This window comes from Neoarius graeffei, chromosome 10 (genome assembly GCF_027579695.1).
Source record: "Neoarius graeffei isolate fNeoGra1 chromosome 10, fNeoGra1.pri, whole genome shotgun sequence".
In the NCBI taxonomy this organism is placed as follows: domain Eukaryota; kingdom Metazoa; phylum Chordata; class Actinopteri; order Siluriformes; family Ariidae; genus Neoarius; species Neoarius graeffei.
Window position 1 is genome coordinate 68,854,538 of NC_083578.1, and position 23,969 is coordinate 68,878,506.

Genomic DNA, 23,969 nt, shown 5'->3' on the forward strand with positions numbered 1-23,969 from the left:
CACTAAAACTGCAATTCAAGCTCTGAAAAATTATTAATCATGAATGAAATGACAGACAAAATCACGCTCACACATCCACACATACAAACGCACTGGATTTATTAACTCATCAGCTGCAAATGTTTATCGTGAGTGGGCTGCCCTCGAGGGAATAGTGTGTGTGTGCATGATTGTGTGTGTACTTCAGACAAAAGCATTTTACTCAAGTCTGAGTCACAGTGTAATATTCTGTGTGATTGATGGCGTGCTCTGTGCCGATGGCTGTGATAGTAGCGTATAAATGAATAACAATATCATGCTGCATGGTGCTGTCTGTAACATTTATATTCAACTGCTAATCCATTTTTACACTGAGTATTTTACTCTGAGAATGTACAGGTCTGTAATATTAGAGTGACTTTACGTGATTTTAATGATTAATGGTACGTACATAACAGCCTCACACATTTACTCACTGACTCAGGCAATCGGTCACTCACTCAGTCATCACTCAATTAGTCACTCATCATTCTATTGTCACTCACACACCACTCACTCATCACTCACGCAGTCACTGTCGCTCACTCATCACTCACGCAGCCACTGTCACTCACTCATCACTCACTCAGTCACTGTCACTCAAAGTCACTTCAAGTCTCAGCGTTTAAGTCGAGGCTGAAAACATATCTGTTTAGTCAAGCCTTTTGTTAATGGTCTTTATGAGGTAAAGGAGTAGATCTGGAGGGTCCTCAGACATCGAGTGTTTTGGTAAACTGGGATGTATGGATGCTGTCAGTCCCCCACTCGCTTGCTAACTCGAGTTTGTTGACGGTGTAGTGGCTGGCTGCTTTATGTCCCAGGGCTCCCTCATGCCTGTGTTACCTTCTGGCTCTCTCCTTTTAGTTATGCTGTCATAGTTAGTTTTGCCAGAGTCCCTGCTTGTACTCAGCACAAAATGTATACTGTACCTACTTATTCAGGTGACATTGGGCATACCTAACAACCTGTGTTCTCTCTCTCTCTCTCTCTCTCCCTCTCTCTCTCCCTCTGAGTTACATGTCAACCCTGGGATCGAGGTGCTGACCTCTTCTGCTCCTCGGACCTGCCTGATCCATCCTGATGCCCTACGTCTGGTTGGAGTCTCATCGCATCGCTCCTGTGGAGGACGGCCCCATATGGACAGTTGAAAGTCACACTTGGAAGACGCTCTGGACACTTGCAGTAATGCTTTTATGGCTGAGGACTACAGTTGACTTGCTAACTTTAGGACTGCGGTTGTCATGAACAGTTTTGCATTCAAGTTTCCATCAATGAAGAGTTTATAACATCAACGAAACTGACTTCATGTTAAAACTGTTAATGTTATAGTCATGTCGTCTGTTGTTGTCCAGGTGAGGATGGGTTCCCTTTTGGGTCTGGTTCCTCTCGAGGTTTCTTCCTCGTGTTGTCCGGGGGAGTTTTTCCTTGCCGCCGTCGCCACAGGCTTGCTCATTGGGGATAGATTAGGGATAAAATTGGCTCATGTCTTGGGTTATTCAGATTCTGTAAAGCTGCTTTGGGACAATGTCTATTGTTAAAAGCGCTATACAAACAAACTTGACTTGACTCAGTCACTCAGTCAATCATCACTCACTCACTCACTCACTCACTCACTCACTCACTCACTCACTCACTCACTCAGTCAATCATCACTCAATCACTCACCCACTCACTCAGTCAGTCACTGTCACTCAGTCAGTCAATTATCATTCACTCAGTCGCTCACTCAGTCACTCACTCATCACTCACTCAGACACTCATCATTCACTCATTCAGTCGCTCACTCACTCAGTCAATCATCACTTAGTCATCTACTCACTCACTCACTCACTCACTCACTCACTCACTCAATCATCATCCACTCACTCAGTCACTCATTCATTAAGACACTCAGTCAGTCATCACTCAGTCACTCACTCGCTCAGTCACTCACTCGCTCAGTCACTCACTTAGACACTCAGTCAGTCATCACTCAGTCACTGACTCACTTACTCAGTCACTCACTCACTCAGCCACTCACTCATAAGTCAGTCAGGTAGTCAGTCCCTCAGTCACTTAGCCCTGTACTCAGTCAGTCATTCATTCACTCTGTCACTCAATCACGTAGTCAGTTACCTAGTCACTCATTCAGTCATTCATCCAGTCATTCACTCAGTCATTGTAAGGTAACCAGTCAATCATCACTCAGTCACTTACTCACTCATCATTCACTCATTCACTCACTCACTCAATCACTCAAACACTCACTCACTCAATCATCACTCAGTCACTCACTCACTCATCATTCACTCACTCACTCAATCACTCAAACACTCACTCACTCAATCATCACTCAGTCACTCACTCACTCATCATTCACTCACTCACTCACTCACTCACTCATCACTCAAACACTCACTCACTCACTCAGTCATCACTCACTCATTCAGTCAGTCATCACTCACTCACTCACTCACTCACTCACTCAGTCACTGTCACTCAGTCAATTATCATTCACTCACTCAGTCACTCACTCAGACACTCACTCATCATTCACTTATTCAGTCGCTCACTCACTGTCACTCAATTATCACTCAGTCATCTACTCACTCATCATTCACTCACTCACTCACTCATCATCCACTCACTCAGTCACTCATTCACTAAGACACTCAGTCAGTCATCACTCACTCACTCACTCACTCACTCACTCACTCACTCACTCACAACTCAATCAGGTAGTCAGTCCCTCAGTCACTTAGCCCTGCACTCAGTCAGTTATTCATTCACTCTGTCACTCAATCACGTAGTCAGTTACCCAGTCACTCATTCAGTCATTCATCCAGTCATTCACTCAGTCATTGGAAGGTAACCAGTCAATCAATCATTCAGTCACTCAGTCATTCATTCAGTCACTCAGTCCTGCACTGATATGGTCACTTATCTGTCATTAATCAGGCAGTCAGTTACTCACTCCAACACCTCCTAACTCACTCTGACATCCTCACTCAGTTACTTGGTTACTTACTCAATCACACATTTCATCCCTCCCTCCCTCCTAACTTAATCAATATTCTTCACTCTCTAACACACTCACATCCTGACTTTGTCACTGGTCCCATATTCCTTCATTCCCTCTCTCTTTCTGCTCTCCTTTACATGTTTTCACTTCTTTCTTCTTCCACTCATTCACTCACTAACTAACTTGCATCCTCACTCCCTCTGTCTCTTACTCATTCATTCTCTTGGTCCATTAATCCTTAACTTGTCCAGTCCTTCAGACCTACACACTCTCACTCAATCAAACCTTCACTCACACACTTCTTTTCTCACTTACACTGTCCCTTACTTACTCGTTCAGTCCCTTTCTCCCTCTGTCTATCCTTCTGTTCTTCCCTCACTCACTCACTCACTCACTCACTCACTCACTCACTCACTCACTCACTCACTCACCTGTTGTTCAGTTTGGTTGATGCCCAGCAAGTAGGTGAGCTGAGAAAGGAATGTAGCAGCAGCCATATTGGAGTGTATGCTGCGTGTGTTCGACTTCAGTTCTCTCAGACAGGAGAGCACCGTAACCGTTAGCAACAGTGCCACCATGGAAACGGACAGAGATGTGTATGTTACTATGGCGAGAGTCTCCAGGTCACCCTCTAATTGCTGCTCACCGATAGAGAGAGAGAGAGAGAGAGAGAGAGAGAATGATTATATGATGAAATGAATTAAGCTTACTTTGAGCTTTATCATGGACCACTTGTCCAGCAATCATACACATTTGCATAATTTATTTTACGAGTTAATTTATTATTGATGTGTGTGTGTGTGTTACCTCTCTTTGTGAGCTGTCCATTAACACTCCAAAGGTGCCCAGTCTATGGCATTGGCAGCGAACGTGTGACGTATTTCTATAAACAACACTGCAGTCCCTAACTGTCCAACAACCTCCTGCTGACACTCTACACACACACACACACACACACACACACACACACACATATATATATACACACACAAAAAATAAAGTGAGCATCTTCATATAGGAAGGATATGATTTTAAATGGCACCAATAGTCCATGGCTTCCTAAACCTCACACAGACCTTTCAATAATACACACAGTCTGAGAAACTCACGGGCTGGTGTGGTTCCACTGTACACACAGAGGCTTGCTGCGGTTGCTTGTTTCGAGGAGACGGAACTCCAGCATGACGGGTGACTCCAGGAAACCCTCCACAAACGAGTGATTATTATACACAGATACACTCACTATGGGAGAGTTCAGTACCGGGTGACGTGGCAACCTGCAGGTGAAGATGCATACACTTAGGGTTCTGTCCCCCATTATCTCCCTAATTATCTCCCCCCCCACTAACATATGACAGCTACTAAGTAGGAGGTTGAAAAGCCATCAACTGCTTTCTCCAATCATATTGTTAATCTTTTGCAGCTTTTCAAACTAATGCTCATGCTGCTTCATACAGTGCAGGGCTTTCCCCAAAGTGCAGATACGCAGCGCTCTGCTGCGCTGTGCGACGTCAGCGCCATGCTGTCACTTGCACACACACACACACACACACACACACACACACACACACAAAAATCAATACCATAAATTGAACAATGCAGAATACTTTCTGCACCTAAACATCTCCTATTCCCCTCTGAAAATGAGTAATAACTATAGAAATAGGAAGATGAATGAATGAATGAATGAATGAACCCTTTACTGTCACTTAGTCACAAGTACGATGGCGAAATTAGCCGTCAACCCATCCGTACATATACACATTCATACAATTGACACAGGGGGAGTAGACAGGGCAGGAAGACAGGGGTGAAAAACACAGAGTAACATGAGGGGAGGAGAAAAAAATGCAACCCCCACACTATGCTCCTGTGGGGAGTACAGTGTGGGAACATTAAAAAAAACACATAAGCACAAAAATAACACAGTACACTTTACACATGACTCGGGACTCGAAGGGGAAGGGGGTGAGGGAGGGGGCGATCATGGGAGGGGGGTAAGGGGGGGGGCAGAGGTATAGGTAACCCAGCGCAAATAAGCAGTCCGGTCCTGCAGCCGAAGACGCCGCTTACCCACTTGTCACACTGGGGGTAAAAGCGGCGACCGTGGGAAGTGGGAGAAGGAATATGAGAGAGTCTAACAGCCAGGGGCGGTCCTGGGGGCGGTCCGACCGGGCAGCCGCCCGGGGCGGCATCGCGGGGGGGGCGGCACGAGCGCGGGCGCGAAAAAAAAAATGGTCCCCCCAAAAAAAAGGTCCCCAAACCCCCCCCCCCCCCCCCCCCCCCCCCCCAAAAAAAACAAGACGGGCGGGCGGGCGGGGGGAAGGTGAACATTTTGGATGGGGAAGCCCAGTACCAAAGTTGCGCAGGTGACGTCATCATAACAAGAGGCGTCAATACCTGAAGTTGGTCAGTTCTTGTAGCTCAATTGTAATTAAGGGTTTGCAGCAGTGCTACACACACACACAAGTGTAACATGCAGCAAAAGCCATCATGTGTCACGTTTGCTGTGGGCACAAAACCCCGTATAATTTAAATAACAAACCAAATATGGTGCCGCAATGCATAGAACACAAACTCAAGACGCCTCTCAAATGTGCAGACCACATTACATTACATTGAGCAAACGCTTTTGTGTGTGCGTGTGTGCGCGAGAAAGAGGAGAGAACAGAAAAGCAGAACAATCCAAACAACTTCAAAACGGCTGTACGTTTGATTGTGTGTATGAACCGAATGAATTCCCAAGATCATTGTGGTCGTGGTGGTCAATTGGTCAAGTTGAAATGGTTCAGTCTCACCTCTCGCGTTAGGTGATCACCACTACACACTGACGGTGAGTTTGTGTTGGGGGAAGGGGGAATCATTCAGGAGGAGGTCGAATGACAAATAAACAGAGTCATACTCGGAGATAGATCTAATGGATAGGAAAAGGTCAAAGCCATCAGGTGCCCAATTCCGGAAGAAAAGGAAAGAAGAGGAGGAGAAACGAGCAAAAGAAAAAGGTATGCTTTATGAATCAATTTCAGCGAGTGACATGAATTAGTGCCCTAATTAGCCTTATATTATTGATGCTTGCTAAGTCGGACGACCTGGCCTGGCCTGGCCTGCCCCCCAACACGAAATTAATTTCAGCATAACGATTAGGCTTTGCAACAAAACGTTTAAAGTTATTGCTGTCATTGCCTTGGGTTAACATTGGGCTCTGTATTAGCCAACAGAATGTTAACAGCTTTACATGGTCGTTTAAACATTTCTCGTCGTGTGTTGTACGTCGCGGACACGGCCCGTTATAAATTTGCTGTTACCAGAATGGCAATGATCAAGTTGTAATGTATTACTTAAGACTCTGTGTAATGTCATAGTAGTGTAGCCTGCCACTCTGCCTGTCACTGTGGCTCAGGCAGAGAGGAGCTTCTCGAAGCTAAAACCGATCAAGACTTACCTAAGGTCAACAATGTCACAGGAACGGTTCAGTGGCCTTGCTGTGATCAGCATAAACCACGCCTTAGGGGAACAAATCTCATATGAAGACATTGTGGAAGAATTTGCATCCAGGAAGGCCAGAAAAGCCAACTTTTAGGTTGTGCTTTCACTTTTGCATCCTGAATATAATTGCCACTTAAATGTATATAGACTGTTTTCCTCTTACTTCTTTTGCACGTCTTGTTATTTATGACAAATTATAGTGGTTTGCCATTTTTGCCACTTTAAAGAGTGTTAACTTTTTCATTTGTTACTTCTTGTTATTTATGATACACAATAGTGTTTATTTCTTCTTATGTGTACAGTAATATGTATAGGATTTACCTCTTCTCTGTCATTAGTTCATTTATTTATGATACATGATTGCGTTTTACCATTTTTGCCACTTTAATGTATAGTATTTTTAGATCTTTTGTCACTTCATGTTATTCTGTAATTGTGATTGTTTAACTGTTTAGCTTCTTTTGTTATTTATATGGTGCGACTTTAATGGAGGTTTAAGTCTTCTTGTTAATAATAATGGTGAATGGTACTCTATGATAATTCATTGTGCACTCTGTTGGTAAAACTGACTGACTTGTGCAATATTTTGACCATCGGGTGGTGCTGTAGTGCAGTTGTGCTTTCTTAAATAGCTGTGGATAGCTGTAATGCGAAGTCATTGAGTCTTTTTGTTTATTGTTTATCTTTTATTGTTTATCTTTGTATTTTTTATTGCACTAGTCATTAAAACTGGAAATTTGTTCTTGAAAATAGCTGTTGTGAGTTTGTGTATGGGGTCATGTGTGTTCTGGACGAAGTTAGTGTTTTCTTAGGTGGTGGGTGGGAGGTGGTTGTCGGGTTGGGCTGGGGGGGCGCCCGCAGGGGGTTTCGCCCGGGGAGTTAATCACTCTAGGATCGCCACTGCTAACAGCAGTGATCTTAAGGGGGGGGGAGTTGTTGTCCCAGCAACGGCCTTGGCCAAGGCCAGTGCTGTCTGAGGGAGCCGAAAGCAGATAAGATTGTTGTAATGTTGTAATATATAGGCCTAGACTATCCTGGCACTCAACCCAGAAGTGAAAATAAAGGGCTTCGCTGCGTGCACTGACTGCCATTCGCAACCATACATAAAACCATGTTCTAGGCATTGGTTAATAGATGGTGTTGTTGCATGATTTGACCTCGATTCTGTTCCTGGCATCTTGAAATTGGAAAACGAAGAGGTGTGCTATATTGTTCAGTATCATGCATTTTTTGTTGTGCAATAAAAATTAAATAAAAAATTGACTCTTTCCAGTGTTTTCATTTCAAATCTAATTTTGCCCTTTAAATGTTGCCCCTTGCATATTTGACAAGGTAAAAAACAGCACATTTAATAATGTTGAATTGTGTCTAAATCAGCCCTAGATGCCACCAGAAGGCACCATTTTAAGTCTCTAATTTCAACATTTTCTGGGGGACCATGCCCTCTAGCAGCCGGCCCTTATGGGCTGGGCTCCGCATCAGTAGCACCGCTCTGGTATTTTTTTCTGAGGATAGCCCTGCAGAGGTGTAACACTATACACCCTTTTAAGCAATTATGACCTCATAGACGCCTTTGATTGGCTAGTGTTGCTATGACTGACAGCGGAGAGTACGCCATCCCTCTACACTGACATAGAGCTGGAATATACTCACAAACAGTGGCGCTTGAAAGTTTGTGAACCCTTTAGAATTTTCTATATTTCTGCATAAATATGACCTAAAACATCATCAGATTTTCACACAAGTCCTAAAAGTAGATAAAGAGAACCCAGTTAAACAAATGAGACAAAAATATTATACTTGGTCATTTATTTACTGAGGAAAATGATCCAATATTACATATCTGTCAGTAGCAGTTAATTTGAAGGTGAAATTAGAGTCAGGTGTTTTCAATCAATGGGATGACAATCAGGTGTGAGTGGGCACCCTGTTTTATTTAAAGAACAGGGATCTATCAAAGTCTGATCTTCACAACACATGTTTGTGGAAGTGTATCATGGCATGAACAAAGGAGATTTCTGAGGACCTCAGAAAAAGCGTTGTTGATGCTCATCAGACTGGAAAAGGTTACAAAACCATCTCTAAAGAGTTTGGACTCCACCAATCCACAGTCAGACAGATTGTGTACAAATGGAGGAAATTCAAGACCATTGTTACCCTCCCCAGGAGTGGTCGACCAACAAAGATCACTCCAAGAGCAAGGCGTGTAATAGTCAGCGAGGTCACAAAGGACCCTAGGGTAACTTCTAAGCAACTGAAGGCCTCTCTCACATTGGCTAATGTTTATGAGTCCACCATCAGGAGAACACTGAACAACAGTGGTGTGCATGGCAGGGTTACAAGGAGAAAGCCTCTGCTCTCCAAAAAGAACATTGCTGCTCATCTGCAGTTTGCTAAAGATCACGTGGACAAGCCAGAAGGTTATTGGAAAAATGTTTTGTGGACGGATGAGACCAAAATAGAACTTTCTGATTTAAATGAGAAGCGTTATGTTTGGAGAAATGAAAACACTGCATTCCACTAGAAGAACCTTATCCCATCCGTGAAACATGGTGGTGGTAGTATCATGGTTTGGGCCTGTTTTGCTGCATCTGGGCCAGGACAGCTTGCCATCATTGATGGAATAATGAATTCTGAATTATACCAGTGAATTCTAAAGGAAAATGTCAGGACATCTGCCCATGAACTGAATCTCAAGAGAAGGTGGGTCATGCAGCAAGACAACGACCCGAAGCACATAAGTCGTTCTACCAAAGAATGGTTAAAGAAGAATAAAGTTAATGTTTTGGAATGGCCAAGTCAAAGTCCTGACCTTAATCCAATCGAAATGTTGTGGAAGGACCTGAAGCGAGCAGTTCATGTGAGGAAACCCACCAACATCCCAGAGTTGAAGCTGTTCTGTACGGAGGAATGGGCTAAAATTCCTCCAAGCCGGTGTGCAGGACTGATCAACAGTTACCGGAAACATTTAGTTGCAGTTATTGCTGCACAAGGGGGTCACACCAGATACTGAAAGCAAAGGTTCACATACTTTTGCCACTCACAGATATGTAATATTGGATCATTTTCCTCAATAAATAAATGACTAAGTATAATATTTTTGTCTCATTTGTTTAACTGGGTTCTCTTTATCTACTTTTAGGACTTGTGTGAAAATCTGATGATGTTTTAGGTCATATTTATGCAGAAATATAGAAAATTCTAAAGGATTCACAAACATTCAAGCACCACTGTAGATATTCATTCTGTCTCCCTGGAAGCCAGTTGGTGTGGGATTTAAGCTAAAATAAAATTTAAGTCGGATATACATTGAGACACTTGCACACAGGCACACAAACACACACACACCTAACTCCTCGGCGGTCTGTATGGTATTTGGGAGGAAGGGCAGCTCCAAGGCTGCGGTATATCAGGACAATGACGATGGTGAATGGTGAATTATTTGGCCAGCCAGATCGGCGTGCTGCTGGCACCTCTGGTGTCTGATTGGCCTGTAGAATCACCGGGGCTGAAAATAAAGCAAACAATATTTAAAGCAATAAAAACAATAACAATATGGAGTGAGAAGGTGTAAAAGTGTAAAATTGTGCATGTACTCACAGTAGTTGCGCTGTGGCACCAGGGCACTAGGTGGCAGCACTGCATGCGTCTGGGCATCCCAGAGGGCCTGCCCGCGAAACATTGTGCTGTGATAGCGAGGAAAACGTTTCCGCACATGTGTATGGTTCTCCACACGGTCCACAGTCATTACTGCAATGACGACAAACAGTTAGTATCCAGATACACATTCAGCTACATGATATATAACTGGGATTAGTTACCCCCTTAACACCAAAACAAACTAGGAACTCGTTCTGTGCTGGTGCTAGTGCCAATTCAAGTTGCGAATCTTCAAAGAACTGGTTTGCTTTTTCCACTTTCACGTCTGTACCTGTCTCCGCTTTCCCAGCAACGCCAGTGCCAAGCACAACAACTATAGTGGATTATGTCATCTCTTTACCAGTGTTGCTCCTGGATTTGTGAGCCTACACTGGCATCCAAACATTACTTTAGTTGTTGGGGTTTTTTTGGTCAAGATAATCCTGCCCCTAACCCCTGACATAAGTGGTTCTTGGTTTTAGACCAGCAAAGTGTTGATGCTGCTTTATAACCAGTTTTCCTGGCTGACAGCTGATTCTTTGGCTGTCAAAATGTAAAGAACTGGTTTGAGATTAGGCACTGGGTCGGAAACTGCCTTGGTGAAAAAGGGGTAAGTGTGAGCTGTTTGGAGATCTGGATTGTGTGTGTTTGTGACTGACCTATATTGGGTGCCACCAAGGCTACAGGATTGAGGTAGGTGTGTCTGGTGTTCTGGGCGAGGGTGCGTGAGTATTGCTCTAACAGATCAGCCAGGCCTGCTGCTCCACTCTGAGCTGAGCTCTGAGCCCTCCACAACCCTGCAGTGCCCGGGCTCAGTAACACACTGCACGCTCGCAACACGTTCTGTACAGAGACAGGAGAGGGGTAAGTGACGAACGCAGGGTAGGGGGGAGATAGAGCAAAAGGTAGAAAGAGGAAGAGAAAAAGAGTTGTGATTTAGAGATAAGGTGAGATCAAAAGAAGAGGAGACGGAAATAAATATGTTGCATTTGAGAAGAAGGAATGAGAAAGATAGAGAGAGGAAATAAGTGAAGGAAGAGAATTAAGTAAAGGGATAGAGAGAGAAGGAGGAGAACAATGAGATACAAATATTTGGAGAAGGAAAGTGAGAAAGACACGGGCAGAGGGAAGAGACAATGAGTTTAAGACAGGAAAAGAAGTGAAATGGAGAAATTGAGACATGACACAAGAAATGGGAATAGAAAGATGAACAGAAGGAGGAGGAGGAGAAAAGAATGACAAAAAGGGGGCAGAGATAGAGAATAAAAAATGAGAAGAGAAAAGGCAAACAGAGACAGAAAGAATGAGAGAAAAAGGAAGTGGAAAGGAGCATAGAGGACAGAAGCAGAAATGCACAGAGAAAGGGACAGAAAAAAGAGGAGTCAGAGACAGAGAAGTGAAGAGAGACAGAGAGATGATAAGAGAAACAGAGAGATGGTGAGAGAGACAGAGAAATGAAGAGAGACAGAGAGATGGTGAGAGAGACAGAAATATAAACACATGGAACTGGAGTGTGCGTGCAGTGTTTATTCTCACCTCAGTGAAGTGAGCGTCCTGCGTGGCCGTCAATCCGAAACCTGTTTGGGTGCTCTCAAAGGTCAGGAGGCGGGACAACAGCCTCTCAGCAATCTGGAGGTCGTTGCCATAGAGACGGGTTGTCGCCTCAGTCACATCACGCAGCTGATGGGCCAGCTTCTTTTCAGTGATGGTGTTCAGTACTGTCTCATTCTTTTCAACGGCCTCCAGCTGCTCTCTCACACACACACACACACAATCTGTATTAGCAATCTTTTGTGTGTGTGTGTGTGTGTGTGTGTGTGTGTGTGTGTGTGTGTGTGTGTGTGTGTGTGTGTTGCTCTCCTACCGCTGTATTGAGCTCAACAAAAGCAGGAGAAGTGCAGTTATATAGATCCGGCTCCAGCCAACCTCGGTCCACGTCACAGTGTCGAATAGCAGCTCCTGCAGCACAAAGGCACACAACAAGTATTAAAATTAACGAATACCACTATAACATCACACACCTACACATTCTGTGTTTTATGGAGTATCTGTTTAAACCTGGCAGTGCAGAAACCTGAACACAAGCCCTCACCTACTGATCCTTTGGGACAGGGTACCACAGCTGGCATGTTGAACTTGGTCCTGGGCCACCAGATGCTCATGGTGATGACCTTTGGACAGCCATCATAGATCACTATGGAGTGGGGAGGGATAAATAATTTTGTAAAATTTGTAAATTGATCGTGAAGACAAGAAGACAGTGTAAGTAAAATTCAGTGGTATAATTCTGGTGTGTTGTTGATTTGATTGGGTTTTTACTTGTTCTGGCCCAGGTGTTGTTTTCATGGTCAGAAATCTCACTTACATTATCGACTCAGGAGCTGGTCTTAGAACAGATGCAAAAGCAAAACGTTATTCAATATAAGTGGGCCAATTCACCCAACTACTGATAAGATGCTACTGACTGACAAATAATAATAATAATAATAATAATTATTATTATTATAATTATTATTATTTAATCACTACACCACCACATGGTGGTGTAGTGATTAGCACGGTCACCTCACAGCAAGAAGGTCCTGGGTTTGAGCCCAGCAGCCAGTGAGGGCCTTTCTGTGTGGAGTTTGCACGTTCTCCCTGTGTCCGCGTGGGTTTCCTCCGGGTGCTCCGGTTTCCCCCACAGTCCAAAGACATGCAGGTTAGGTTAACTGGTGGCTCTAAATTGACCGTAGGTGTGAATGTGAGTGTGAATGGTTGTCTGTGTCTATGTGTCAGCCTTGTGATGACCTGGCGACTTGTCCAGGGTGTACCCCGCCTTTCGCCCATAGTCAGCTGGGATAGGCTCCAGCTTGCCTGCGACCCTGTAGAACAGGATAAGCGGCTACAGATAATGGATGGATGGATAATAATTTAATTTATTAGCTTTTTGCCATAGCAAGCTATATATGTACATGCATTATGGCTGAGAAACCACAACAGCTTGCGTCAATTACAGTGGCCCTCCTTGTATCTAACCTGCATGTCTTTGGACTGTGGGGGAAGCCGGAGCACCCAGAGGAAACCCACGCGGACACGGGGAGAACATGCAAACTCCACACAGAAAGGCCCCTGTTGGCTATGAGGTTCGAACCCCGAACCTTCTTGCTGTGAGGCAACAGCGTTAACCACTGCATCCCCAATAATAATAATAATTAGTAGTAGTACGTAGTAGTAGGGTTGTTAAAGTAGTAGTAGTGTCTGTCTATCTGTTTGTTTGTTTAATAACAGCAGCTCTGATAATGGTGCAAACTGTAGTTTAATCACAGGTTTATGTTACTGCTCTCATTCTGATAAATTATTATTTCTCCACTAACTAGCTCAAAGGAACTTGTATGGTAGATGATCTACATCAGGGCTTTTCAAAGTGTGGGGCGCGCCCCCCCTGGGGGGCGCCAGAGTTCTTCAGGGGGGGCGCAACGTGAGATACAAAATGGATCGATTTTTAGTACCTAAAGCTACAGTGAGTGAGGAGACAAAGTCTGGGCCAAGCAAAAAAACAGAACCTCCAGGATGTTGCGATTTGCAACTTCAGCGCAAATTCAACCAATCCCCGCGAATTCAGGGCGGTGTTGCAATTATATCCAATCACCACAACTTTCCCGCAAATTTGACCAATCGTTGGCGTCGTCTTGAGGTGACGTTGACAAACTACCTTCCGCCTTACTTCTGTGTGTTCAAGAGAAGCAGCATGCGCGCAGTGTTGCCAAATTGGGAGGTTTCAAGTGCATTTTGGCGGGTTTTGAACATATTTTGGACGGGAAAACGTCAGCAGTATCTGGCAACACTGAAAGTGTGTTATGTTTACAGTGAAGGACTGTGTGCACTTTATTTTTTTTTTACTTAATACAAGAAATTAATGGATGCCAACATTTTTGCCAAAATGGTATTTTATTTTCCATTGTTTAGGCAGCTTCAGCATCATACTGTGAGATTCTGTTCAAATTGTTATTTTTCTTCTATGAAGCCTGAGCCATTTATTTAATTAGTTTATAATTATTGTTTAATTTAGTCTTCAGGAGAGACTGACTGTACATAGTACTAGTATTAATAGTTTTTTTCTTATATGAAAGCTGAGGCATTTATATTATATTTGAAGGTAACTTCATGTTGTGCTGTGAGGTTCTATGCACTTTAACTTTTGAACCAACAGGTGCATTTGGATAAGTAAAGCCTATTTTTCTGCATTTTTGTAGTCCTGGTAATCTTTTATATTGGTAAAGTTGTTTATAGGACCATTTCTCAGTGTCTTTATTTTTTTAATCAATAGTTTTTCAGTAATAACTTAATGTTTAACATATCACTCAATTTTAATCACAAAAAGAGAAAATCGCAACAATTTCTCGCAACTTTCACTTCCTCCCGCAATGTAATCGCAACAAAAACCTAAAAAACACCGCAACTTTTATCGCAATTTTTTTTTGGAAAACCCCCCCGCAACATCAGACATTTTAGCCCGCAACAATCACAAAAAAGGCCCGCGGAATCCTGGGGGACTGAAAAAAGAAGGAAGTATGACCACGATTATTTAAAGTTTGGATTTTCATGGACTGGATCTGAAGATGCTCCACTGCCACAGTGTGTTGTCTGCCAAGAGGTGCTTGCTATCGATGCTATGAGATGTTTAAAATGTGTAAAACAAGATGTTTTAAAAAGCACAGATGTTTAAAATGTGAAAAAGAAAAAAATAATGTGTACAACAACCATTTTTTAAAAATATGAATGGAACATTAAGTATAGCAACAACAAAAATTGTAAGGGGGGGCACTGTTGTTTATTTGCTCTCCGAGGGGGGGCTGACTCTCCCACACTTTGAAAACCCCTGATCTACATGATTTTATTCAAATAATAAACAGATTGTTTTTAAAAAAAATTGAACATAATTATTGGTCAATTTTTTTTTGGGGGGGGGGGGGGGGGGCTTTTTTCACCTTTATTGGATAGGACAGTGTAGAGACAGGAAATGAGTGGGAGAGAGAGACGGGGAGGGATCGGGAAATGACCTCGTGTCGGAATCGAACCTGGGTCCCCGGATTTATGGTATGGCGCCTTATCCACCTGAGCCACAACACCCCCATTGGTCAAGTTTTATGCAAGTAAAATGACCCATTGCTATCAGTGATAAAAGAACTTAACTTGTTTCATGGACATTCCACAGCACTGCATTTAACTGTACAGTCACCTGCCACTTTATTAGGGACACCCATCCACCTGCTGTTTTATGCAGTTCTCTAATCGGCTGATCCCTTGACAGCAGCACAGTACATAAAATCATGCAGATACAAATCAAGAGCTTCAGTTAATGTTCACCTCAAACATCGGAATGGGGAAAAATTGTGATCTCAAAGTGTGACATTCACTGTGGCATGGGTGTCGGTTTGAGCCAGATGGACTGGTTTGAGTATTTCAGAAACTGATGATCTCCTGGGGTTTTCACACACAACAGTCTCTAGAGTTTACACAGAGAGAATGGTGCGAAAAACAAAAAACACTGAGTGAGCGACAGTTCTGTGGGTGGAAACGTCTTGTTGATAAGAGAGGTCAGAGGAAAATAGCCAGATTGGGTCGAGCTGCCAGGAAGGACATAGTAACTCATAGCAACTCTTTACCACTGTAGTGAGCAGAAAAGCATCTCAGCATGCAACAGCAGAAGACCACATTAGGTTCCGCTCTTGCCAGCCAAGAACAGGAACCTTAGAATCAAGAACAAGTTCCTATTAAAGTGGCCGATGAGTGTATATATGATATTACAATAATAGCATGACATCATTTTTAATAAATAATGCATTGCTTACTAATGTAATCAAATGTAATTGCTGTGGTGTATGATGTTGGGTTGCATCACACCATCCTGTTTATTTTCTGACAGAGCACCACACCGTAAAGTGGTTTATTCCTGACTTTAACACCAGACAAATGTAAGTGAACAGCCATAAAAGTGCATGAACCCAGAAACCGCATTTACTCTGTAAATGTACTGTAGGCCAGAAGGTCATTTATACTACTGCAATATCAACCTGTAATCTATAAATTAAATCTAATCATACGTCATGATATAAAAAAAATATATTTTTGAAGCGAATAAGAGGAGCTGATTCAATTGGACCGTATCCCAACACAGCTTACTGTCTCCACGATAATGTATTCATTTTGACCCTAATATCCTATCCCCTTTTCACAATTCTGCTGCTCTTTGTCAGGTGACCTACTTCCTGCTACAGCAAAATGCACCAACACATTGAACTTGTCCCTGATTTTTTGTGCTTCTACTGTGATCATGACAATGGTGTCCCATGTTCTGCGTTATATGATTGAAAAATAACACACACACACACACACTTAGTAAGACTTCCACAGAATGATGTTTTATATTGCAAAAAAAAAAAAATCACACAAATAAATGATTAAACCAGAGAGGAAAGAAGATGGAGATAATATACCAGAAGATGAATGAATCGCTGCATGGATGGAGACGCAGACACAAAATCATAAGTGTTAAATTAACTTTTATAAAGTACATATAGATTTATTTTATTGTTATTCTGAAGTAATTTAACACTGGTGCTTTTTATTGCATGGATGAATGAATGGCTGGATCACTCAAAGAAAGCTGGAGCGTGTGTGTGTGTGTGTGTGAGTGAGAGAGAGAGAGAGAGAGAGAGAGAGAGAGAGAGAGAGAGAGAGAGAGAGAGAGACTCCATCCCACCTTCGCAGCCAGTCTGTGTGACCTCAGCAAAAGGGTTGTCACACATGTTGCACTGCCGACCAATCACACCTGGCCTGCACTGGCACTGTCCGCTCTCTGGATCACATGACCGTGTGAAGGAGCCCACTGGGTAGCAGTCGCATGGCAGGCATACATCACTGCCCCGCCGTCGGTAATGGAACTCCTGACACATATACAGCCACACAACACAGACGTACACATGCATGAGCAGGAATGGACACGTCCGCGGACATCCAAGCATAAATATACACAGATAAAAACACATATGCAAAACACATACATGCATGTTAGCAATATAAAGCACAATATACACAAGCAGATAAAACCGAAAGACAGAGTAGGGTGATTAATATTCTCTAACAGTGTCAGTAATTCCAGCTGCAAGGCAAATCACATTTTTATTGAAGTATTAATGCTTATCCTAACAGTTCATTAACATGAACTTGTATCACAGACAATCCACATAATACAAATTCTAATAATAAACAGCTCGCTCTTTAAGAAATTGTAACTAAGAATCATTGACATAGCAAAGATTTCTGTGAGGAGATATTTATTTCACATTTATGTCAAATTTATCAAGCTGCTTAGGACCGCCCCATTGTTGATTACTCTCCTATCATCGCACACACCCAAGTGGTTTATTCTTCACACACTGTATTAACTTGTATCAAACTTAACATTAATAGCTCGTTTTTAGAGCCTTGAGGCTACCCAGTAGTAATTAATATTTATAAAGTAGACCCCTCCTCGGGTGGGCATTTATATTCATTAATTGACTTGCTTGAGCAGTGAAATATGGCTGCTGCTCTTCCAGTGTGGGGAGGAAGAAGATCAAAATATTCAAGTGCAAGCAGACATTTTCTTCTAAATCAGCATTTTGATGCTGATTTCTGTTCTTAACGTGAATAAGAAATGTGCCGCTTTCTTATTTAATGTCATGAAACTGCAAGCTCAATCGCTAGCAATTTTATTGGCTTTGATTATCAATACTAAAGGAAGAGAAGTGAGCTGAGGTGTGAGTGTAAACGCATGGCAAGGCAAGTTTATTTATATAGCACATTTCATACACAATGGCAGTTCAATGTGCTTTACAGAAGTAAAAACAAAAACAGTAAACAATAGAGAAATAAAATTACATAAAATAATTTTATTTTTATTCTAAAACAATTAATTAAAAGAATTAAAAGAATTAAAAGAAAATAATAAGAATTAAACAATAGTAGAAATAAAATAATAAAATAAAGTAGAAATAGGAGGAGAAAAAAAGAAACCAGCAGAATAGAATAAAGAATAAAATAGAATAAAGTTAAAATTAAAGTAAATTTAAAACATGCAGAGAAAGTAAAAATTATATTAAAAAAAAGAAGACAATATTAATTATTTAACAGAAAGCATCTGAAAACAGCTTGGTCTTTAACCTAGATTTAAAACTGCCAACAGCAGGAGCATTTTCAATGTCCTCTGGCAGTTGGTTCCATAGCTGTACTGCATAGTAGCTAAAAGCTGCTTCACCATACTTTGTTTTAACAACTGGTTTTAATAGTAAATTTTTCTGTTTTGATCTGGTAGATCTGATTGGGTTAGGCCGCTGCAACATATCAGAGAGGTAGTTGGGCCCTGTACCATTTAGAGATTTGTACACCAGCAGCAATACTTTAAAGTTAATTCTGTAGCTTACTGGAAGCCAGTGAAGGGACCTTAGAATTGGAGTAATGTGCTCTGTTCTTTTTGTTCGTGTGAGAACCCTAGCCGCTGCATTTTGAACCAGCTGAAGTCGTTTGATGGTCTTTTTTGGCAAGCCTGTGAAAAGGCCATTGCAGTAATCAACCCTACTAGAGATGAAGGCATGTATTAGTTTTTCCAGATCATTTTTTGACACAAGTCCTCTTAGTTTGGAAATGTTTTTTAGGTGATAAAATGCCGTTTTGGGCGGCACGGTGGTGTAGTGGTTAGCGCTGTCGCCTCACAGCAAAAAGGTCCTGGGTTCGAGCCCCATGGCCGGCGAGGGCCTTTCTGTGTGGAGTTTGCATGTTCTCCCCGTGTCCGCGTGGGTTTCCTCCGGGTGCTCCGGTTTCCCCCACAGTCCAAAGACATGCAGGTTTGGTTAACTGGTGACTCTAAATTGACCGTAGGTGTGACTGTGAATGGTTGTCTGTGTCTATGTGTCAGCCCTGTGATGACCTGGCAACTTGTCCAGGGTGTACCCCGCCTTTCGCCCGTAGTCAGCTGGGATGGGCTCCAGCTTGCCTGCGACCCTGTAGAAGGATAAAGCGGCTAGAGATAATGAGATGAGATGAAAATGCCGTTTTAGTGATTGCTTTCATGTGACTGTCAAAGTTTAGCTCGCTGTCAATGAAAACACCAAGATTTTTAACCATTTCTTTAGTTTTCATCCCTTTTGTGTCAAGAATAGTGGTAATCTTGAGTCTTTCATCTTTTTTTCCAAATAGAATTACTTCTGTTTTATCTGTGTTCAGCTGAAGAAAATTTTGTGACATCCAGCTATTGATTTGGTCGATACACTGGTAGAGACATTCAAGGGGGGCATAATCATTAGGTGATAGAGCGAAATAAATTTGGGTGTCATCTGCATAGCAGTGATACAAAACTGAATTTTTATTGATAATTTGCCCAAGTGGGAGCATATAAAGGTTGAAAAGTAATGGTCCAAGAATCGACCCCTGGGGGACACCACAGGTCAAGGACATTGACATTGAGGAACAATTTCCCAGGGTAACAGAGAAGCTTCTATCTTTTAAGTATGAATTTAACCAATTGATAACTTTACCAGTCAATCCAACCCAGTGTTCAAGTGGAAAATGGGAAAGCATTTACTGAAAGATTAACTTTTCCAGAGTTTGTGAAGAAACTTTGGGCAATAAAAATATAATAGCACATGGAGCAGAGCCGCATACTCCAGAGAATATGGTAATGCATCAACCTGATATTGATGCCTTTTAACCGTACGACATCTGTACGTACAAATGATGAACGTGTACCACCACAGAAAACCCGAGTGCAAGTGCAAGGTAATGCATCTCAAATGCCTGACCACCGGACAACAAAATTTGCATCTTTATTTCCATAAAGACTGATGGGTTTTTATTTAGTGCATATTTTTAATTTGCTTTTTTTTAATTATTTGGGGTGATTTACTAACACATTTTATAGAAAATATTCACAACAATTTCATACAAAACTAGTTAAAACAGTTTTATTAACCCCACCGACAGTAGTCGGAGGGGTTATTATTTTCACCTGCGTCAGTCTGTGTGTGTGTGTATCTGTCTGTCTGTCTGTGTGTCTGCAAGATATCTCAAGAACCAATGGATCGATTTGGACCAAATTTTGTACGTGTTGCCAATCACCCAGGAAGGAAACCATTAAATTTTGGAGGTCAAAGGTCAAAGGTCAAGGTCATGGCAGAACTTCGAAATTTTCGCCCAATGTATTTTAATAGGGAAAAGGCGGGGTTTGCACTCGTTAGAGTGTCCCTGTCTAGTTAGTCCACTAACTTGTTGGACAATAAAGGCTTTGCACCGTCACGTGACCCCACAGCAACGGTAACTTCGCTGCCATGATCGGAGGCACACTTGTAGTGCTTTGCTCAGATGAGTTAGTTATTATTGATTAGTATGGGAAGGTTTAGCTGCATTTTTGGATGTGCAAATCGTTTTGAACAAAACAAAGACATCAGATTTTTTAAATTTACCAAAAGTAATGCATCATCGGGGGGAAAAAAATAGAGAGACTTCTAAACGTAGAAGGGGGGGGGGAATTCAGTGGGACTCAGTGTCGAACGGAGAGCTCAAAAACCCGATGGTATACTCACTTCCTTTCCAAAAAGATAAGAAATCCAAAAAATAATAATTTCACAACTGCAGTGTGGTGCCTATTCTTATACAGTGAAGTGAACATGAACAACACAGTGGAACTACAAGTGTGCCCCCTGTCATGGCAGCATAGTTACCATTGGTATGGGGTCACGGGACAGTGCAAAGCCTCTATTGATGTTTTATGTCATGCAAGGGCAGTAGATAGATGTAATCGCAGGAAGAGTTTTACTGAAAACACTCTTGCAAACAGATCCAAAACAGAAACAAAGGCAGAGTCGAAAAACAGGGAGTGATCAATTGAGGCAAAGTCAGGAGATCAGAGGTAATACAATACTCACAGTCCAAAAACAGAAACAGGGTCAAAATAAGAAAAATGATACAAAATACAAGGCTTGGTAATGTTAGATGCAGGTTACAGAGTGTATACTTCACAAAGCCTGTGTTACTGAGAGTCATTATATATATATATATATATATATATATATATATATATATATATATATATATATATATATATAAAATGTGTGTGTGTGTGTGTGTGTGTGTGTGTGTGTGTGTATGTATGTATGTATGTGTGTGTGCTGTGATTGCACTCTAATCAGGAACAGGTGCATGGTAATTAGTCCTAATGGTGCTGCGCACGAAAATGCACGTGGATCTGACAGCTGTAACAAGAAAACTGTTTGACATATCAAGTTTGATATTCAATCATCACTATATAGTAATAATGTAAAGTGAAAGCGCTGGTTCACTGCTGTCCACCAGGCACCCAGCAGAGTCCCACCACAATAAATATCATGGTGTTGTTTCTGGTGCATAGCATGCGATGTCAAATAAATAAATAAATAAGCATTCGTAACTGCGATGCGTATCTCGTTACTGGTGTCACTGTCACAAGACAATGCAGCCATTTACTGACGTGAAATACTCGACACTACACAATTCAATGGTTCATATGCTATAATATTATTCTACTCAGGTTGATTTTGTGCCCTTTGGAATATTTTGCTCAGACACTCATCAGGAGCTCCGCTTTTAGGCACTGCCTAAATATCATATTACTTTCATTTTGTTCATATTTCTGTACATACTGTTGCATGAGACCCTGTACTTGTTTAATGTCCTGGTTGTTGATTTGAACTTAACCTGCGTTAAGGGAGCAGCTCAAATTCTGTTCAAATTCAAAAGTTAAATCTTGCTCGGCCAATAAAACTCTTTCTGAAATGAGTGACTGTTTAGTTGCCATTAGTATGTTCGTCATTCGTATTCGAATAGAACCAAGACTTCTGATCACTGGGGGTTGGAATGGGTACGAAGATGGCTGATGAGACCAATCTTGGCTGAGAAATGTCTGTCGCAATGAGGGCAAGGAATCCTTGGTGTCTGGCCAGGTTGACAGGTAGCGCTTTGTCTCTCTTTCCTCCTCATGCGGCTCTGCTCTTTGTCGCGGATGCGTTTGTTTTCGAAGGCTGTTACTCCCGAGCTGACAAGCGAATGCCACGCAGACCGGTTCTCAGCACACCTTTCCCACGAAGAATTCGGGATCAAGCAGTGTTTGAGGGCTACTTTCAGGGTGTCTTTGTAACGCATCTTTGGACACCCCAGTGAGCGCTTGCCTGTTGACAATTCGCCATATAGCAGTCTTTTCGGGAGGCGACTGTCGTCCATGCGACGGACATGACCAGCCCAACGGAGCTGAGAGCGTAGGAGGATGGCATGGATGCTCTCTGACTCAGCACGCTTGAGAACTTCGGTATCGGGCACTTTGTCCTGCCACTTGACGTGGAGCAATGCTCTTAGACACCTCAGGTGGAAAGCATTGAGCTGTTTGGCATGTCGGCTGTAGACGGTCCATGTCTCACATGCATAGAGCAAAGATGGTAACACAACTGCTCAGTACACTTTGAGCTTAGTTTCCAGGCTGAGCCCACGACGCTCCCACACATTCTGCTTCAGGCAGCCAAACGCTGTGCTTGCTCTAGCTATTCTGTAGGCCACCTCTTCATCAATGTTAGCTGAGCGCGAGAGAGTGCTTCCAAGGTAGACAAACTTTTCTGAGACTGCTAATCTCTCACCATTGACTTTGATGTTTGGTTCGGTGTAGGGTGAGCCTGGTGCTGGTTGGTAAAGGACTTCAGTCTTCTTGGTGGATATTGTGAGGCCAAAGTCATCACAGGCTTTGGAGAAGAGATTCACGCTCTGCTGCATGTTGTGATGGGTACTGGCATTCAGTGTGCAGTCATCAGCAAGCAAGAAATCACGGGCTGTGTCATGACGTACTTTAGTTTTTGCCTGCAGTCTACGGAGGTTGAATAGGTTGCCGTCAGTGCGGAAATGGAAGCCAATACCAATATCACCATCTCTGAAGGCGTCAGATAACATTGCGGAGAACACCATGCTAAAGAGAGTAGGAGCTAACACGCAGCCCTGTTTCACGCCATTGGAGACGGGAAAGGGCTGCGAGTATTCACCATCGTCTCGTACCCTTGCATTCATGCCATCGTGGAATTGCCGAACCATCGCAATGAACTTAGCTGGACAGCCAAACTTGGCCATGATCTTCCATAGACCCTCACGGCAGACAGTGTCAAAGGCTTTCGTTAGGTCCACAAAGGTAGTATAAAGTCCAACGTTCTGTTCCTGACATTTTTCCTGGAGTTGTCGGGCTGCAAAGATCATGTTGGTGGTACCGCGGCCTTCACGGAAACCGCACTGGCTTTCTGGAAGTAAGCCACGTTCCAGATGTGCGTTGAGGTGATTGAGCATGATCCTGGCCAGGATTTTCCCCGCAATGACAAGCAAGGAGAGGCCACGGTGATTATCGCACAATTTTCTATCCCCTTTGCGCTTGTACTGGTGGATGATAGAGGCGTCTTTGTGCTCCTGCGGCAGTTTTTCCTGAGTCCACATGGTGTTAAACAGACTAGTGAGGCTCTGCGTCAGTTTGGGACAGCCACAGGCATAGATTTCTGCAGGGATAGAGTCAGCACCAGGTGCCTTGCTGCTGGAGAGGCGCTTAATGGCATTTGTGACTTCTTCTACAGTTGGTGGATCAGCCAGTGACTCATCAATTGGAATCTGAGGCAGTCGTTCAATGGCTTCTTCGTTGATGTTCGAGGGGCAGTTAAGGACATTTTCGAAGTGTTCCGCCCAACGCTCAAGAATTTTCTCCTTGTCCGAGATCAGTGTGTTTCTGTCAGCGCTGAGGAGAGGGGGCGAG

At 42.8% G+C, this 23,969-nt stretch overlaps 1 protein-coding gene across 1 annotated transcript in view; it reads right to left on the reverse strand.

Annotated features, from left to right (window-relative positions):
* Nucleotides 1–23,969, reverse strand: part of celsr3 (cadherin, EGF LAG seven-pass G-type receptor 3) — a 151,601-nt gene that overhangs the window by 25,670 nt on the left and 101,962 nt on the right. The window contains exons 16-25 of the mRNA XM_060932172.1: nucleotides 16,890–17,073; nucleotides 12,237–12,338; nucleotides 12,009–12,103; nucleotides 11,681–11,890; nucleotides 10,804–10,987; nucleotides 10,106–10,255; nucleotides 9,854–10,013; nucleotides 4,129–4,296; nucleotides 3,827–3,953; nucleotides 3,451–3,657 (exon numbers count right to left, since the gene is read on the reverse strand). Coding sequence (XP_060788155.1) covers nucleotides 3,451–3,657; nucleotides 3,827–3,953; nucleotides 4,129–4,296; nucleotides 9,854–10,013; nucleotides 10,106–10,255; nucleotides 10,804–10,987; nucleotides 11,681–11,890; nucleotides 12,009–12,103; nucleotides 12,237–12,338; nucleotides 16,890–17,073 — 1,587 coding nt within the window. The remainder of the gene's footprint in view (nucleotides 1–3,450; nucleotides 3,658–3,826; nucleotides 3,954–4,128; nucleotides 4,297–9,853; nucleotides 10,014–10,105; nucleotides 10,256–10,803; nucleotides 10,988–11,680; nucleotides 11,891–12,008; nucleotides 12,104–12,236; nucleotides 12,339–16,889; nucleotides 17,074–23,969) is intronic.